General features: G+C 59.7%; 1 protein-coding gene across 1 annotated transcript; it reads left to right on the forward strand.

Moving 5' to 3' along the window:
* Positions 1-4,828: 4,828 nt before the first annotated feature.
* PROM2 (prominin 2) lies at positions 4,829-18,103 on the forward strand (the record flags this gene model as incomplete). Its single annotated transcript, XM_082672847.1, has 23 exons — positions 4,829-5,087; positions 5,754-5,803; positions 6,235-6,437; positions 6,533-6,653; positions 6,949-7,012; positions 7,237-7,326; positions 7,606-7,805; positions 8,200-8,274; positions 9,076-9,139; positions 9,384-9,543; positions 9,862-10,014; positions 10,949-11,072; positions 11,623-11,714; positions 11,841-11,925; positions 14,409-14,555; positions 15,049-15,120; positions 15,740-15,832; positions 15,968-16,021; positions 16,305-16,385; positions 16,608-16,676; positions 17,293-17,382; positions 17,583-17,689; positions 18,040-18,103. Exons 1-23 carry the CDS (start codon positions 4,844-4,846, stop codon positions 18,101-18,103), a joined length of 2,502 nt encoding a protein of 833 aa, XP_082528973.1. The 5' UTR covers positions 4,829-4,843.
* Between the last annotated feature and the right edge of the window lie 643 nt (positions 18,104-18,746).

Here is an 18,746-nt window from a genome sequence, read left to right on the forward strand (position 1 = left end):
TCAACTCTCCACGATGTAACCCATCTGCTGGTCATGGTTGGGTGGGCTTATCTTTTGGGCTTAACCCCCCTCTTCCAGGTCTCCACTCCCGGGGAGCCTCTGCTTCTATAGCCTGTGTCCTCGCAGAGCTGTCTTAAGGGGACAGAGGGTGGAGCCATTTTTTCCTAGCTACAATATAGGACCTTCCTCTTTAAGACTTTTGGTCTGGACCTCCTGGGCACCTGAATGTGCCCAAGAGGAGACTCAGGGGTCAGACAGAGCTCCTGAGGGTCTGGTCAGTGGTGCTGTCACAAGCACCCAAGGGGAAGCAATGGACGCAGGGCACCTCCAAAGAGGGACCATCAACAACCTTCCCTGGCACCTACTGTGGTGATGGGAGGAGGCTGCACTGGAGAATAGGGCCAGCGGCCCTTCTCCAACCTGTGCCTCTTTCCCTTCTAAGTCAGGCTCTAGGGGAGGCGCCGCCGGCTCCTGCGGTGCTCCTGGACCTCACGACTCCCAAAATGGCCCCGAGGTTCTGCAAACCAGGCCTCTGTCTGTCTTCTCCCCAAGAGGCCATGGCCACAAGTGCCACAGGGTGAGGAGGGAGCTGATGTCAGTGTCAGATGAGGCCTGGGCCCTGACCTTGGAGAGAGAGGGCAGCCCAGGAAGTCTGGCTCAGGCCAGAAGATGCTGTCCTCCCAACTGACACAGAGATCAAGTCTTGAGGACATGGTGACCTTGAATCACATTCAGTTTCAGACTCTCTGGCTGCAAAAAAATCTTATCTTCAAAGGTTTTGAAATCTGCTTTCCTCAAGCCTAGGGAAACATTTATGGAGAATAGTCGGTGTGCCGGGGACTGTACATGGGGCTGAGGAGATGGTGAAGGTGAATAAAATACAACCTGTTGGTACTTCCCTGGTGGTCCAGTGATTAAGACTCTGCACTTTCAGTGCAGGGGCCCAGGTTCCATCCCTGGTAGGGGAACTAAGATCCCACATGCCGCACTGCACAGTCAAAAAAAAAATTAAGAAAAAACCCTAATGAATAAATACAGCTTGTTTATGTGGGGGAGACAGACTGGTGAACAAGTGATAGGGAAGCAGCCTGAAGGGGCCCCCAACTCAGCCTGGGGGAACGGTCCGGGGAGCCTCCTAGAAATGACCACCAAGCCAAGTCTTAGGGGATTAACAGAAGTGGGGTGCAAGATGGGAACAAGAGTGAAGAAGAGGGGATCCTGTGGCAGGAACAGGACAGAGGGGAATGTCACAGGGAGGGCAGAGCACTCGGGAAATTGCCGGGGGGACTGAGGTGGGACCAGTGGCCAAGGGCCTGGTGAGCCAGGTTAAGGAATTCACTTCTATCCCGAGGCTGGTGCAAGAGCCATTGGAGGGTTTGACGCCGAGGAGTCACGTAGCCTGATACCCACTTTCGATGGTCCATTCTGAAGAAATGCCCAGGAGGGGGCACTGGAAGGACACTGCTGCGTGGCTGGATGCAGGTATGAGGGACGAGAAGCCAGGGATGCTCTCGTGGGTCTGGGTTTCCCCAGGTCTCCACCTCCACTCTCCCCTCCCTGACCTCAGGGCTGTGGGATTTGGAGACCATCAAACTTCTGATGATGTTTGAAGTCAAGTGTGGGAAAGTGGCCCTGGGAAGTGTTCCCAAGGTAACAAGGGCCAGCTTATCCTAGATCAACCAGAGAATTTCCATGGGGCTTCCCTGGTGGCGCAGTGGTTGAGAGTCCGCCTGCCGATGCAGGGGACACGGGTTCGTGCCCTGGTCCGGGAAGATCCCACATGCCACGGAGCAGCTGGGCCCGTGAGCCATGGCCGCTGAGCCTGCGCGTCCGGAGCCTGTGCTCCGCAATGGGAGAGGCCACAACGGTGAGACGCCTGCGTACCGCAAAAAAAAAAAAGAAAGAATTTCCATGGATGGTAGCGGGGCCCAGGAGCAGCGGGAGGAAGGGAGGTGCAGGTGTGCCCAGAAAGGCATGACTAAAAGGAGTGCGCAGGACAGAACCTCCTTTGGACCCCCTTCCCGACATCTGGAAGCCCTCCAGCCCTGCTGCCTGCCAGCCCCATGCCCTTAGAGGCTGCTGCAGGGGTATCCCCGCTGCCGAGGGGCCCGGCCCCACACAGTCTGCTCGGTCTGTTCCTCCAAGGAATTCAATTCTAGCAGCAATTTCATCTCCTCCTCTGCCCAGCACCCAGGGCTGACCCCTGAGCCCCACCTGCTCTCCCAGTTAGGGCTGGGGGAGGGGAGGAGACTCAGGCTGACCAGCCAGCTTGATGATAGATCGTTCCATCAGGATCTGGCTCAGGAAGGAGGCTCTTGGCTTGGCCCCTGCCTCGGGAAAATCCCTTCTTCGATGCCTCACTTTGTCCACCTATCAAATAGGCAGATTCAGTATCTTTATCAACCCTCCTGGCCCTATGCTAGAAAAGAGGCTTGGTACGTTTTGTTTTTTTCTTGGGTGAACGCTTATCTTCAAAGTGCAGCGCTTTTATTAGAGACACAGGAAAACAAGAGCAGTAGCGACTGATTGCCTTAATTACAACAGTTGAGAAGAGTCTGGTGGGGAGACAGGACCTGGGGGCCTGGGCTGCGTATTTCCCAAAGCTCCAAGGGTTCCTAATCCTCCCCAGGAGGCTGGGACCTCAACTCTCCTACACTCTCTGGGGTGCACCCAAGTCAGAAAATACAAAAAAGCCTAAAGGGCATTTACTAAATCACAAAGGTGGATTATATCAACCTGGGAAAGGGCTATTTCCATGCTGCTGGTGGCGGGACTCGTTATTGATAGAAAGTGATGGCCGGGGGAGTCATTCCTTCTGACAGCTCACATTGGAGGAGGAGAGCGAAGAGGGGCAGGCAGGCTGTGGGGAGACCAGGCCTTCCTGACGGCAGCTTCCGGGAGGCCAAGACACCCCCCAGCACAGCTGCTGAGCTCAGGTGAGTTACATGGGAAGGGTGAGGGGTGGGTACGGCCTGTGTTTAGCTTTTCAGCACAGTCAGAGGGGGGAGGGGTCAGGGGCCTTCCCCCGTGACTGAGGTTGGGCTCCAGGGGTCAGTGCTGGCCCTGGACTGCACCCCCTGCCCTGGACCTGAGGAACTAGGGCACCCCCAGCCCATTCCCCACTGCAGCCGTGACCCTCATCTCTGAGTCACCCTTTGATGAGGTTCCGATTCCTGTCTGCACCCCGTTATTAACTGGACTCTTCCTTCCACAACTGTGTACTCTTATCCCCCGGCTCTGAGCAAACTGTGGGGGCAGCAGTGGGAAGCGTGGGCACTCTGCCGCAGGCCCAGCCGTGACTTACACTTAAATCACTTCCCTACTGCAGACTCCCGTGAGCAGCCAAAGACCCCTGTGCCCCTCACACACCCCGCAGACCAGGGCTGAGCCGGGGGGACGCAGGGACAGGCCCAGCCTCTCCCTCCAGGGCTCCCATGGGGGCTGCTGTGGAAACTCACAAACTTCTAATACTTCTTTGAACGCAAGTAACGCATGCTTGTTGCACACACATTAGGAAGCACAGATGAGCAGAAGAGAATTAAAAATTGCCCGTGATTCCACCCGGAGATGATCATTGTTTTATGCCTTCACTCCGTGTATTCAGCCATTTGTCATCAGCTGTTCACACTTGTTAGTGCGCTGCGAGCATCGTTCAGGGCAAAAGAGCCATTTCCACATCATTTTCTTTAATGACAGCCCAGTGTGTGAGGTGGTCATTTCACCAATTTTTTCGCGGTAGTGCCATCGGGGCTGCTTCCTGTATCATGAATAACGTTGCCAGGATCATCTTCCATCCATTTAGCAATATTTTCCCCGACTGCTCAGCTACAGGCACCCTCTGGGTACTGGGCTTACAGCCACTGACAAAACAGAGGCCTGTGCAGACACATCTCTGGGCATATTCTTTTCTGGTTTTTTTTTAACATCTTTATTGGAGTAGAATTGCTTTACAATGGTGTGTTAGTTTCTGCTTTATAACAAAGTGCATCAGCTATACATGTACATATAACCCCATATCTCCTCCCTCTGCGTCTCCCTCCCACCCTCCCTATCCCACCCCTCTAGGTGGTCACAAAGCACTGAGCTGATCTCCCTGTGCTATGCGGCTGCTTCCCACTAGCTATCGATTTCATATTTGGTAGTGTCTATATGTCCAGGCCACTCTCTCACTTCATCTCTGGGTATATTCCTGATAGTTCTTTCAGCTGATGACTGGATGGGACATTGCTGGGCACAGTTTTGCTGGGATTCACTCTCCCAAAGGATTGTGCCCGTCTCAGTGGCCCTTCAGAGAGCCGCTCTGGACAAAGCCCTGTGGCCTCTGTGCTCCAGAATGACCTGGCATGGGCGCAGGCATGACCCTAGGAAACAGAGCAGGCCCCAGCGGAGTCTGGCCGCACTCCGGGCCAGACTTTCACGGGGTGGTTGTTTTCCCAGGCCCCAGATTTGGCGGCTGCGTCTGGGCGCAGGATGTAATAGTTGAAATTGGGCCATCCTAGATAACCCAGAGGTACTGAGGTGCCTTCCCCACCCAGCTCCGGAGGCAGCCCTCCCAGAAGCATCTGGGTAGGGGAGAGGGCGCCCAGGCTCCCACCCCAGGCCGCTGGGAGCGGGTCCGGACCAGGCCCTGCCCCCCACCCCACAAACCCCACCCCCAGCCCAGGCCTCCGCCCCTGCCCCGGCCGCGCTCCGGCGGGTGCCCAGGTAGCCCAAACCTGTCGGGCCGGTTTCGAGAGCAGCGGGACGGAGGCTGGTGAAGGATGCACGGCCAGCCCCGTGCGCGGCCCGCACTCTCGGCCGCCTGAGCCCCGTCCGCCCGGCCCGCAGCCCACCGGCCGACCCCATGGTGCGTGCGCCCGGCCTCCTGGCGGCCCTGCTGGGCCTGGGGCTGGCCCTGGCCCTGGCCCTGCGGCGGGTGGGCGCGGCGGACTGCGGGGCCCTCGGCCCGGCGGAGCGCCTGGCGTTCGCCCCGGCGGCCAAGACCCGCTGGCTGGCCCCTCGCGTCCGCGCACCGGGGCCCCTGGACCCCCTCTACGGCACCGTGCGCCGCTTCCTCTCCATGGTGCAGCTCAACCCCTTCCCCGCCGGTGAGTGCGTCCCTCCCCCGGGCGGGCCTCGGCGGGTATTGGGTCCCCACTCTGCACCCTAATCTCCTCTCCACCGAGGGGCGCACCCACCGTCGGCAGGCACTTGGAGGGCAGGGTCCCCAGCACTCCCCAGCCCCATCTTCCTCCCCAGAAGGCCCGGGCACCCAGGGCATCACCTTCCTGTGTGACCTTGGCAAGCCCCTTTCCCTCTCTGAGCCGCGGTTTCTCTGTCCTAAGGTAGAGGAAGTTACAGGCAAAGTTCTCCAGCAGCGGGTTGAGCTTTTTCTCTGGGTCTGGTGGCGCCGTGCTGGCTGTGAGGACCAGGATGGGCAGCAGGACAGCTCCCAGCCCGTCGCCTGCCTCTTAGGAGAAGGGCTGCTGCTAGGCCAGGCCCCTTCTCTGCTTTTAACCGGGCTGCCGGCTTCCCCGCTGCAGGGCCTACCTGGGGGGCGCAGGAGGAGGGGGGAGCCAGGCCTCCCTGCAGACACAGCCTCCTGTAGCCCGGCTGAGGCACGAGGGCTCCGGGCTGTGGTGACACTGCCTTCTCCGAGGGTGCCGAGGTGGTGGGAGGACACCCTTCGGAGAGCCCACCTTTGCCTGGCAGCGGGGGTGGACGCAGGGGCAGGGCAGTCACTGCCCCCAGACCCAGCTCGACTCTTTTCCTAGAGCTGATAAAGGCCTTGCTGAATGAGCCATCCTCCGTGAAGGCGGATGAGGTGAGCGGCCGGGGGGCGCTGCCGGGGGAAGGCGTTCAGCGGTGAGCACGAGGGACCGGAGAAGGGGAAGGGCCTCATCGGCTCAGCCCACTTGCTGGGTGTGCCCCAGGGTGGGGTTTCTGGCATCCCTTCCCCTTTTCCGTGAGCACTGCAGTCCGCGGACCTGATTTCTAACCACGGCTCTGCCCTTCAGCGGCTGTGGGGTTTGCAGGGAGCCCTAGCCTCTCTGGACTTCAGTGTCCTTTGTTTGTAGGATGGTAACACGGTGCCCCTCACAAGAGTTAAAGGAGATGCGAGATGTGTGCATAGTGCCCCCGCCGCCCCGCCCCCGAGTGTGCCTCCCTCCCCTTGGGTTTCCCTCTAGAGTCAGGCGGGAGAGGGCTGGGATGGCAGGATCAGGACAGCCCCTCATGCCTTGCTGCCCTGCCCAGGTGGTGCAGTATGAGGCAGGCTACGTGGTGTGTGCCGTGATCACCGGCCTCTACCTCCTGGTGGTACCCGCCGCTGGGCTCTGCTTTTGTTGCTGCCGCTGCCGCCGGCCCTGTGGTGGCCGAGTGAAGATGGAGCACAAGACGATGGCCTGCGAGCGAGGCACCCTCATGGCCTTCCTGCTGCTGACCACCCTCGTACTGCTGTGAGGGGCGCCCAGGTCAGGCGGGAGGCGTGGGCCGAGGCCCAAGGTGTCCACAGGCATCCAGCCAGCCCCTTGCTCTTCCCCCATCCCTGCAGGATCGGCGTGGTCACTGCCTTTGTCACCAACCAGCGCACGCATGAGCAGATGGGCCCCAGTGCCAAGGCCCTGCCGGAGACTCTGCTCAGCCTCCGGGGCCTGGTCTCCGATGTCCCCCAGGTGAGTGCCAAGTAACCCCGCACGTGCCCCCATGAGCGCCAGCCGTGGGCGGGACAGAGCAGGGTAGGTCCTGCAAATTCGTGCGTAGCCTGCGCATTAGAGAGGGTGCCCCTTCCAGCACGCACCTGACTGCCCCCTGCTGGAGAGTCCCTGTAATCCATGACGGCACCCATGGTATTCTCAGGACAGACGCCCAGTTGTGGCGGGTAGTGGGGGAATAAGGGCTGGGGAAGGGCCAGGAGCCGGGGTGTCCGGGGACAGGAAGGAGCAGCCTCGCGGCCCTGTGTTTGCCTAGGAGCTGCAGGCCGTGGCACAGCAATTTTCCCTTCCTCAGGAGCAAGTCTTGGAGGAACTGAATGGTGAGGATTCCAGCTCAGGCCTGCCTTGGGGAGGCCTCTCATCCCCTCATCCCGGGCTCCACCTGGGAACACCCTCGCAGAGGCGGGGATAGGGTCCAGCTGGGGAGCACGGCGGCCGCTCTGCCGCAAGACCGCCCTCCGGAACCCAGGGGAGGAGGATGGTTGGCTGGGGAGGCCCCTAGTCTCCTGGGGGCCAGCCCTGCAGACTGCCCTGCGCTCTCCAGGTGTCCACAGGAGCATTGGGAACACGATCCACACACAGCTCCAGAGCGCCGTGTATGAGGTCCTGGCCTCCGTGCTCAGCCTGGGCCAGGGTGAGTGTCGCTGGGGGGCGCCCCGCCCTCGCCCAGCCCTGCATTTCTTACACTGTCGGCGGTCCGCCCCTGACTTTCTCACGGCTTTATCCTAGGATCCCTTGTGGCACCTTTGCCCACTCCTGGCTTAACGTGCCCCAGGGCAGTTTCCATTATAACTACAGAGATTAAGGACCACCGGTCCCCTGGGTTTGGGAGGGAAAGATGTTCTGCCTCCTGCAAGGTCTCCAAGGATGCTGTAGCAGTGGAGACCACTCAGTCCAAATGTGGGTCTCGCAGCCCTGCAGGTCTCCGTGGACCACCTCCGAGCCCTGAACGCCACCTCCGTGGAACTTCAGGAGGGACAGCAGGCCCTGGCGCCGGCTGTCCAGGGGCACCGGGAGCGCCTCCTGGCCCTGCTGCAGGAGCCCAGCTGCCGGGGCTGTGCAGAGGCCCTGGACAGAGCCCACGCCTTGGAGCTGGGAGCTGACTTCAGCCAGGTGCAGGCCCAGGCCTGAGGCCCCTTGGGGTGAAAGGGGTTGCTCTGCCCGCTGCCCCAGGAATCCCGGGGCAGCCTCTGTTCCGGCTGTTTCCTGAAGCGGACTCCTGATCCCTCTCCCTGGGCTGCCCCTGCCCTCTCCACGCACCCAGAGTTAACGATGGTCATCCTGGCAGTGGAGTGAGAGCTTCCCTGGGCCACGCGCTGTGTCGTGAGCCTCGTGTGACTTTGCTTCTTGAGTTCTCACTGCCACCCAGGGCCTTCGAGGCTGTGGTGGTCCCCATCTTGCACACGAGGACACAGTATTCAGAGGCCTCTGCCCCCATCCTTCCCCAAGGACCCCTCCCAGGCCTCTCTGTGGACTTTGTCATAAGAAGCTCCTCAAACCATTTCAGGTGCCCTCTGTGGACGAAGCCCTGCATCGGCTGAAAGGCGTCCCAGAGGCCAGCTTCTCCAGCATGGTCCAGGAGGTGAGTGCCTGCCCCAGTCTACCCGACTTCTTCGCAACCTGGCTGGGAACTCAAATGTGAGGGGCCTCAGTTTTTCTCTTTTGGGGTGGGAACCCAGTTGAACCTAAGACTTGGGTCACATCAGGGCCTCGCCTACCCCGTGGCGCCCTGGGCTGGAGCCTCGCGATGCTGGTCCTTGTGTGCACGGGGTCTGGTGGGGGAGGCAGGCCTGGAGCTCAGAAGGAAGAGCTAGGACCCTCGGGGGGTGGGGTCTGGGGATGGCCAAGGAGCGAGCACACAAGCTGAGCCCCAGACGACAGGCGGGCTCTCCTGGGTGGAGACGGGCTGTGGGAAAAGGTGCAGCATGAGTCAGCGCCTGTGACCCAGGGCCTGGAAAATGCCGGGGTTGGGGAAACGGTGAGTCAGTCGTGCTGGGTAACTAGAGCAGAGTGTTCCAGGAGGAGGGAAATAGGGCCTGAGGCTGGAAGAATAGACTGGAGCTGGACTTCAGGGAAATAGCCCTGGTGGTCCTGTGCAGAGTGGCTGGGAGAGATGAGAGGATGGCTAGGAGTCTACTGCAACAGTCTAAGCAAGAGGGGCGGGGAAGAAAGGAGCAATGTTTGGGGGAATTGAGTCAGGCCAGGCTGAGGGAGGGGAGAAGAAGGCACTGACTAAGAGAGGAAAGGGAAGCCTGTTTCCTGATTTCCTGGTCTGGGAGCACCGAGGGGGGATGCTCTCCCACTGGACCTGGCATGCAGGGGTCCCCCAAGCTAGGACACCCGGGCGGACAGCAGGAGGCACAGCTGCATTTGCTTCCGGCAGGAGAACAGTACCTTCAACGCCCTCCCGGCTCTGGCTACCTTGCAGACGGCCGACGTGATCAGAGGTGAGGCCCCGCCCAGGGGCCAGGCTGGCTGCCTAGGATGCCCCCCAACCCAGCCCTACCGACGAGGCTTGTTGAGAGAGGAGTGGGGTAGTGGGGTGGGGAAGGTGAAGGCTGTCCTCCTGGCTGGACCTGGACAGAGAGTGAACCATCTCTGTGCATCCCAGATGTTCTTCCTGTCCATCCGTCTCCTCCCTGGGCCCCTGGGGGTCTTCCCCATCCCATAAGCCCCTGCTGCTTTGGGCAGAGCTGAAGAAGGTGGTGGCCCAGCAGCCTAGAGAGCTAAGGACACTGGCCGAAGCGTTCCCAGGCTGGGAGGCGGCTTCTCGCTGGAGCCAAGCACTGGAGGAGATGGAACAGTGCAGCCGCCCCTACCTGAAGGAGGTGCAGAGATATGAGAAATACAGGTGCCTGGGAACCCGTGGGCGTGGGTGGAATGGGCAGCTCAGCTTCTCAGCCACCCTGGAACCAATTTCCAGCCCTCATCAACCCTCCTTATACTAAGTCTCCGCCTCCATTTAAGCCAAGATCCCTCTCTCGTTGGGCCTCTGTGTCCCCACCTTGGCTGTGTGCCCTGGGGATCTGAGCCTGGGGACCCTGTGGGAAGTCACACTTCTAAAGCCTCAGCCTCGGGGTAGTGGCCCCACCCAGCCACTAGGTCCTCCACCAGCCCCTCCTGTGCCCACTACTGCCCTTTCCGTGACGTCCCACCTTCTCTGTGGCAGGTGGATGGTGGGCTGCCTGCTGTGCTCTGTGGTCCTGCTTGTGGTGGTCTGTAACCTGCTGGGCCTCAACCTGGGCATCTGGGGGCTCTGTAACAGGGAAGACCCCAGCCACTCGGAAGCCAAGGGCAAGGCTGGAGCCCGCTTCCTCATGGTGTAAGAAGGGCTGGGGAGAGGGGGAGGGTCTCTCCCCCTGCCCCCGGGCTGGCACATTCCTCTCATGCCCATGGATAGCTTCTGGTGTAGCTGCAGGAGCGAGTCCTGGGGATCAAAAGACTGAGCTGTGGTCTGGCTCTGGGCTGACTTGCTGGGTGGCCCTGGGCAAATTATAACCCACCTGGGCCTCAGTTTGTATAAAAGGGTTGGCCTAGAGCAGGAATGCAAATAAGAAGCACTTCCCCTTCCCACACCAGTGGCAACTTTAATAATTAATGGGCACCTTTTCTCTCTGAGCCCAGATACAGCCTCAGAATCCTGCTTAACCCAGTGTCCAGGCAGCACTACCATTAGGAGGTGGCACCAGAGGTAGAATCTGTTTGCCAGCCCTGAACTAGATAGTCTCTAAGGCCAGGGTTGCCACATTCAGTTGTGCAGGAGGGTCACTGTATAAAGGTGCCTGGCCAAAGGGGTGAGTGAAATCCAGCCCATGTTTCACTCTCCAAGCCTCAAATCCTGGCATGGGGCCACGCCTGTCTCACAAAGAAGCCTTGGTCAGTGGCACAGGTCCTACTCAGATGCTGTAGGTTGCTGCCTCTGCTGGTGGGTCATGGCTGGCCATGCCAGGTGGCCCCGTTGAGGCTGAGCTCTGGAGCTAGTCACCTCCATGTGTCCTCGGCCCAGAGGCCAGCAGCCCTGGCTCTTTGAGCAGAACAGCTGTGCTCTCCTCTAGGCTGCCAGGGCCAGCCAGGGCAGCAGCGGTAGAGTGGGGATGGGGGAGGATGAGGTGGGGCCGGTGAGCAGTTCTGAGTCCTCTCTCCTGCCCCGGGGCTGACTCACTGACCATGCTGGCCCCGGGATGGAGATGGGGATGGAGCGCACGGTCCAGGGCATCCTCCCTCCTGTCTCAAGCCTGTCCCTCCGCCTTCCCCAGGGGTGTGGGCTTCAGCTTCCTCTTCGCCGCGCCCCTCATCCTCCTTGTCTTCGCCACCTTCCTGCTGGGCGGCAACGTGCAGACCCTGGTGTGCCGGAGCTGGGAGAGCGGGGAGCTCTATGAGGTGGGCCTGCCCCACTCTGGGGCCCAGAGGGACGAGGAGAGAGCTGTGGGCAGAGCAGGAGGTTTAGAAGGAAGTAGGAGCCCGAGAGGTTAGAAGGGAGAGAGAGACAGGAGGAATGATGGAAACGGCCAAGGAAAGAGATGGAAAACCACCAGTGAGAGAAAAGAGCCAGTGAGTCCCTGGAAGGCTGCCCAGGCCCCAGGCAGGGACCTCGAAGGATGGCCCCCAGACCTGAGGCCCTCTGCCCTCCTAACACTGAGTCTTGGAATTGGGGATCCTTGTTCCCTGTTGCACTGAGCAGGTGAGCCAAGATGCTGGCCTGGGTCCTCTGCTGAAGACAGGCCGGCCACCCTCCTGGAGAGTCACGGGGAGGGTCCCTGCCAGGATTTAGGGCCCTGGAGTGATCTGAGTTAGAGGCAGGTGTGGGCTGGAGTCCCAGGGTTGTGGTCTCTGCTGTGCCAGGGCAACGTGGGACTAGGCCCTGGGAAGCTGGGTGGCCTTGCCCCCCCACTCCCCGCTCCAGGCCCGTTCCTCTGTGTCCCATCCCCAGTTTGCAGACACTCCGGGGAGCTTGCCGTCATCCATGAACTTGTCCCAACTTCTTGGCCTGAAGAAGAACCTCAGCGTCCTCCTGGCCTATCAGTGAGCGGGTGTCTGGGCTGGGGGCCGGGGTGTGAGGAGGGGCTGAGGCGGGCATTACATTAGGATGACGTCAGCCCCCACCTGCCTGCCTTCCTCTCATCTCTGATGCCTGTCATTCCTCCGCAGGCAGTGCCAGCAAGGGGCTGCGCTCTGGACGGTCCTGCAGCTCAATGACTCCTATGACCTGGAGAAGCACCTGGATATCAGCGAGGTGAGAGAACCTTCTGGAACACGCTGGGGACCCTTCCTGCAGATCCCCCTCTTCTGGTCTTGCCTTGCTGGAGGGACCATCTCCTTGAACCCGAGAAGTCCACAAGAGCAGTTGAGGCGCCTCAGGGGCAGAGGACCCGGGTGCAAGCTCAGGACCTGGCCCAGGGCTAGAGCCCAGGGCAGCTTCCAGAGCGTGAATGCCTGGAGGCTCTGACCAGCTCTGAGCACTGCGCTCCCGGAAGAGCTGAACACAGGTGAGGTTGAGGCCGGACAGGGTGGTGACAGTGAGTGAGAGGACCAGGGTGTGTGTCCTGACTGAGGACAGGCATCGGTTTGGATGCTGCAGTGGGAGCGGGGTGGTTGGCGAGGGAGTGTGACAGTGAAAACGATGGTGATGAAGTTGGGTACCACTGGAGGAGGGCTCCCCACAGCCTGTTCCCTAACCACTGGACTTTGTCAGAACTTGCTATGTAGAACTGGAGAGATTTACTCACACTGGCAAGAGACGGTTCTAGAACAAAGAAAAGGAAGTGCTCCTTCATGAGAGGAGACGTCCTTTGAGAACGTGGTTCTCCTAAGGGTGCACAGAAGCTGTAAAACACCCCCTCCTTTTCTCTCTTCGCGCCTAAATGAGGTGGGAGGAGAGCTGCCTTGGCTCCCAGGGTCCGCCAGGAGCCCTTCCCAAGCATATCCTGGGAAAACCACATTTCTCCCACCTGCTTCTCCCCCCACCCCTCCTAAACTGCTAACTCCTGATTCTGCCTTGTCTCCAGAAACCTTCCAACTCCTCTTGAACCCACCACCTGCACCTAGTCCGCAGGCTAGCGTAGCCAAGTGGTCCAGATTTCAGTCCCAACTCCACGCCTTAAACTATAACCTGGGGCAGTTTCCTTAATGCCATAGCTGTCTCCTCTTTCAGCGTCTCTAATCAGAGGAGAGGTCCACTGTGCCGGCACTGCCCTGGTACAAGGCCACAGGGTGAAGGCTGGCCACAGAGGGCTGCAGCAGGGGGCCTGAGCAGAGGAGGCCCTGTGCCCTGCTGGCTGAAAGGGGAGGGCTCTCAGCCCTGGTCCAGCGAAGGGAGGGGTCCAGGTCACAGAAGAGTCTGGACAGATAGGGCTTCAGGTCCAGAGGGACTGGGCAGTCCTTGGGGGCCATCTGGCAACAAACCAAATGTGACCTTAGGACAACTTGTCCTCGAAGGAGATAATAGTGAGCTGATGATGCAGAGATAATTAAGACAAGGTGTGCTTTCCCAGGCACCACGAGGACTCTGCCCGCCTTGAGACATCTCCTTTACCTGTGTGTTACTGGTGCCTGAAATGCTGCTCCAAGACCCCTGCCTCTGAGAGGATGGGTCTTTTCTCCCCCTGGGGAAGGCAGTGAGGGATGGCGAGAGGTGAGCTGAGCTGGGCTCCGTACTCTGAGGCTCCGCCCTGTCTTCAGCCTCTCACCTGTGAAACACTGGGGCTGAATTTCATGCCCTTTAAATCTCTCCCAGCAATGGTTGGAAAATGTCGAGTCCCTTGTTTTTTGCGGTACGTGGGCCTCTCACTGCTGTGGCCTCTCCCGTTGCGGAGCACAGGCTCCGGACGCGCAGGCTCAGCGGCCATGGCTCACGGGCCCAGCCGCTCCGCGGCATGTGGGATCTTCCCGGACCAAGGCACGAACCCGTGTCCCCTTCATCGGCAGGTGGACTCTCAACCACTGCGCCACCAGGGAAGCCCTCGAGTCCCTTTTTATTTTTATTTATTTATTTTATTTATTTATTTTTTTAACACCTTTATTGGGGTATAATTACTTTACAATGGTGTGTTAGTTTCTGCTTTATAACAAAGTGAATCAGTTATACATATACATATGTTCCCATATCTCTTCCCTCTTGCGTCTCCCTCCCTCCCACCCTCCCTATCCCACCCCTCCAGGCTCGAGTCCCTTTTTAAACTGTGCTCTGTCTTAGAAATGTGATTGGGTCTATTCACTCATTCATTCATTCACTCATTTTTACACATTCGACAAATTTGTACAGCCCCACCACGTAGGAGCCTCTGCTCTAGACGCTGAGGGTTTGGTAGAGTGGGCAGATGAGGTGCGGTTCTCGTGGAGCTGATGGCAGTAAACTAGTACCCAGATAAGTAAATAGCACACAGGTGCTGTGAAGACCTTAACACAAGGTGACGTGATAAAGATGGGCCGGGGAAGCTCTTTTTCTTCTGTGTGGCCTGGGAAGGTCTGTGCTGCTGTCCAGTAGCCAGACAGGCGCTGGAGGAGAGCTGGGTCTCGGTGGGGGTAAGGTGGAGTTGGGGATGGGTGGGGAGCAGAGGCCTGCTGGGAGCCTGTCTGGGGCTGGGAGTGTCCAGGGTAGGGGCCCTGGATATCCAGAAGGAGGGCCCTGAGGGCCTGCTGACCCCTCACTTAGGATAGCAGCTGTGGGGTCCTGGCTCACCCACAGAGCACGGCTCCACTCTGCTCCCTCCCTCCCAGTACACTGCCAAGCTGCAGCAGGAGTTGCAGAAGCTCAAAGTGGACGTGAAGAATCTGGACCTGCTGAGCCCAGCCGCCCGCCAGGACCTGGAGGCCCTGCAGAGCAGTGGGCTCGAGCGCATCCACTACCCAGGCTTCCTTGTTGAGGTCAGCAGTGGGCACCTCAGGCCAGACCACGGCAGAGCAGAGGGGCCCGCAGAGGAGCTGGGGATCGGGGAGCTGTCTCACCTTGTCTTGGCCCTCCACCGTCCCTGGACCCCTCCCCCTCCACATGTCCCTGGGGCCTCTTCTGCCGGGGGTGTCTCCAGACCATGTGTCCCAGCTGCCAGCACCTGGGCTGGGCGAGAATGAACGTGCCTACACCCAACAGCGTGTGTTGCTGTCCGTGGTCCTGAACCCACTGCTGTGGAGAGTGCTGGTGGGACGTCACCTCTCCGTTGGGTTACACCAGAGGGCGCCTCATTGTTTTTTCTTTCCTAATGGAAAGTGTCTCATATGTTTCACAATTTCAGGTCAAACCCACTGTGACTGATGTGTCACGATAGACTCAGCTGGTGTGGGTGCTTTTGCAAAGACTGGGAATTCTGGGGCTGGGGGAGCCGGGGTTCATCCCCTCTTGGCCTCTCCTGTCCGTCTCCAGATTCAGAAGCCTGTGGTGAACATCAGCGTGGAGAAGCTGGCCCAGGAGCTGGAGGGACTGGCCCAGACCCAAGTGAGAAGGGAGCAGAGACCCCACTTGGCAGGCTGGAGCCAGGGGCCTGGGAGGGGGGACGGGGTGGGAGTGCCTGGATTGGGGAGGGGACTGAGGGCCCCTGTCACCGAGGGCTGAGACTCTGGATCCCCGGCTGGGGTGAAGGGTTCTGTAGCATCAGATGCTACATCTGACATCGCACAGCTGGGCAAGCATCGCTAGGTGCACACCGCTTGTGGAATCTGCTGGGACAGATGCTGTGAGGACAGCTCGACGGATCAGATATCATGACAGTTGCCTCTAGAAGCTTCAAATGGACTGGGAAAAGTAGCACTTTGTATTTATAAATATAGAGAGTTTAAAAAGTTCTCTTCAAGACATCTCATAGACACCCCTCCCCTACCCCCCACGATGCGCAGAGCAAGCTAGGGCCGGACCTGGAACTTGGGCTCAGGCCCCCAAACCCAGATCTGGCCAAGGAACTTAAGGAGGCCTCAGTTTTCTGCCTCTGAGGCCAACCTCTGATTCCAGCGCTTTCCACATCCCTCCAGTATGTCTGGTTGAACGGTTTGGTGAAGGATGTGTCGTCAAAGCCTGTCTCGGTCCGGGCAGAGTGCCATTCTGATATGTCTCCCCTCAGGGCAATACTGTGCTGGCGCAGCAGCTGCAGAAGGAGGCCCAGGGGCTCAGAAACCTCCGTCAGGAGAAGCTCCTCCTCCAGCAGAGGCTTGTGGTAAGTCTGGAGGCTCAGGGAGTCCGGGACCTGGAGAGGAGATGCAGGCAGGGGGCAAGGAGGAGGAGAGGGATGCTGGGAACCCTTCCTCCTACCAGTTCCTTCCCCTGACCAGCCCTGATCTCTTTTTCACAGGCTAAGCTCAACCTCAGTGTCCATGCCCTGGCATCCTCTGCCCCACTTCTCCAGGTGGCTGCTGGGGATGGATGGGGTGGGGGGGAGCAGGTGGGCAGCAGAGGGAGCAAGAACGTGCGGGCCCAGCTGGCTTGGGACCTCACCTGCTCTACCCAGGCCCACTGGAAGTTGAGGGTGGGGTGGGAAGATCCTTGAGGACCGCCATATGTGTCCTCTGTCCTTAGGGCCTAACACCACCCACCCCAAGGTGAGTATGTTGTGTGTCGTACGTTGAGTTAATGAATGGATGACTGAATGAGTGGCTGTTCCCTGACCGAGCCCCTCTCCTCTCCCCCAGCTGGAGACCTCAGATGTCCTGGACAGAGTCACTCACCTGAAAGGAGAGCTGCCTACCTGGGCCACCCGTATACTGAAGAATGTGAGTGGGAGGATGGGGCAGGGCTGGGGAGTGGCTTCAGAGTCAGAGGTGAGTTGAAGGGTTAAGGCTCGCAGGGCTCCCACCCCAGGATTCTCCAGCCCTGCCGCCTCACCGTGGCTCCCAGGAAAGCCAGCTTGGCCTGTCCTGTTGGTGCCAGGCATGGGGGGCAGGGGTGCTGGCCCTGGGACTCCGACCAGCCCAGGGCTCCTCTCTTCCCTGCAGGAAACTGAGTGTTTCCTGACCCGGGAGATGGGCTACTTCTCCCAGTACGTGGCCTGGGTGAGAGAGGAGGTGAGTGTGGGCTCAGACCCTCCTGGCCTCAGGCAAGCTTCCAGCGGTACCAGCTGTTCGACCTCCTCTGCCCCCTGAGAGCCCCTGGGGGTGCCCTAGGCCTTCAGGATTGAACCCAAACTCCCAAACCTGGCATCTGGCTGGCTGGGTTCTGCCCATCCCCCAAACTCTGCCATAGCCCTTCTCTGAGGCCTGAGCGTGGACCGGGCTGTCTACCACCCACAATGGACTGGCAGGGGTCTCGCTTAACCCTGAGTGTGTCTGTACATGCGTGTGCGAGTATGTGTGTGTGCAAGTATGTACGTGTGTGCAGTGCATTGTGTGTGTGTGCACACGTGTTGCCTCCCAGTGAGAGTGTGACTTAGAGAACAGCTCTGGGCACACAGTAGGGGCTTAACCCAGGCTGGTGAACAGGGTGGGAAAGGCAGGAGGTGAGCGATGAGCTGATGGCAGTGTGTCCTCCCTTCTCTGTGTTGCCACATCCGTGTGTCTGTGTACAGCTGTGCAGTGGCTCCCCACTGTGTCCCTGGGCCTGTCTGTGTCCCTGTCAACCTTCCTCTGAGCCCCTGTGGGTCTGGGTGTGTCTGCATGTACCTGCCTCACGTTGACACCACAGGTGACTCAGCGCATCGCCACCTGCCAGCCCCTCTCCACAGCCCTGGACAATGGCCGTGTGATCCTGTGTGACATGGTGGCTGACCCCTGGGTGAGTGCCCCCCAGCCCATCAGGGCTCGTGGACGTGGAGGCCCCCACGGGAGGGGCAGCGTGAGCGGGGCCCTGCCCTGGGCCTACACCCCCGCCCTTTCCCTCAGCTCTGAGAATGCGTCCCCGTGCCCCACACTGAGTCAGCGGGGGGACTGGGGGTGCCCAGACGCAGTGCGCTGACCTCACCTCCTCTGCTCCAGAACGCCTTCTGGTTCTGCCTGGGCTGGTGCGCCTTCTTCCTGATCCCCAGCGTCATCTTCGCTGTCAAGACCTCCAGATACTTCCATCCCATCGGGAAACGCCTCAGGTGAGGAGGCTGCCAGGCCTGTGGGGTGCAGCAGGGGCCCAGGCAGGAGCCCTTCCGGCTGCTGGGCCCGGCCCCTGCTGCACGCCATCTTGAGACCTCCAGGCAGGGGAGGCTTACGCCTAACCCTGAAGTCACACAGTCTGAGGAGCTCCAGGGCCAGAAAGTTCTTCCATGTGTCTACCCTGAATCCTTCTTGCTGCAACACATCCACCAGACCTAACTTTTGGGCACCCTTGCTACCCCTGAAGAGCTTCTGAGGCAGGAAATTCCGGGCTCTGGGCTTGTTCCTGTGTCGGGGCTGAGGGCCTGGGCCTGGGGGCCTCACTCACTCACTCCCTGTGATGCTGCAGTGCCAGCAGCTCTGAGGACACTCAGCCCTTCCACATCCCCCGTGTCACCTCCCTGAAGCTCTAGGACCGCAGTGAGTGAGTTTCCCCCTGCTTTACTCCTTGGTGCCAAGGGTGGGGCTGAGAAGGGAAGGGAAGGGTTTGGGTTCTGGGGTCTCCAGGGCCCAGGAGAGCAGGAAGGTTCTGGGACTTGGCTGGGACTGATAGGCCTGAGCTCAGCTCCTCCGCTCCCCTCCCCTCCCCTCCCCTCCCCTCCCTTCCCTTCCCTTCCCCCTCCCCTCCCCCTCCCCTGTTTGTTCTTAATCCACAACAGGGATATGGACGCAAGGTGATGCATGGGGCTGCCTGCCTTCCCTGCTGACTTTGCCTGGACCAGAGGATTTCTGTCGCTTTTGCCACCAGAGCCCAGGCTGGCATCCAGGCCTGGATTGTCCCCCAATTCCAGTTACCTGAGCCCATCTTGCTACTCCCTTTGCACCCCTTTCTGCTCAGGACCCCTTCATTCATGCTCAAAAACACACTTACCTTCTGTTGAATCTCAGAGCAAACAGGTTCCTCCAGGTGTGTCTCCCTCATCCTCCTTGCTGCAATATATTAGCTCCAGGAAGAGCCTGTTCTCCACCTAGTGGAACCTCGTCTTCAGCCCCTTGGGCAGGACAGAGGCCCTGGCCAGCCCCACTCTGTCCCATCTGCCCCTCCCCCTGCCCATG

The sequence above is a fragment of the Grampus griseus genome, assembly GCF_964374135.1.
Source record: "Grampus griseus genome assembly, chromosome: 15".
Lineage (NCBI taxonomy): Eukaryota > Metazoa > Chordata > Mammalia > Artiodactyla > Delphinidae > Grampus > Grampus griseus.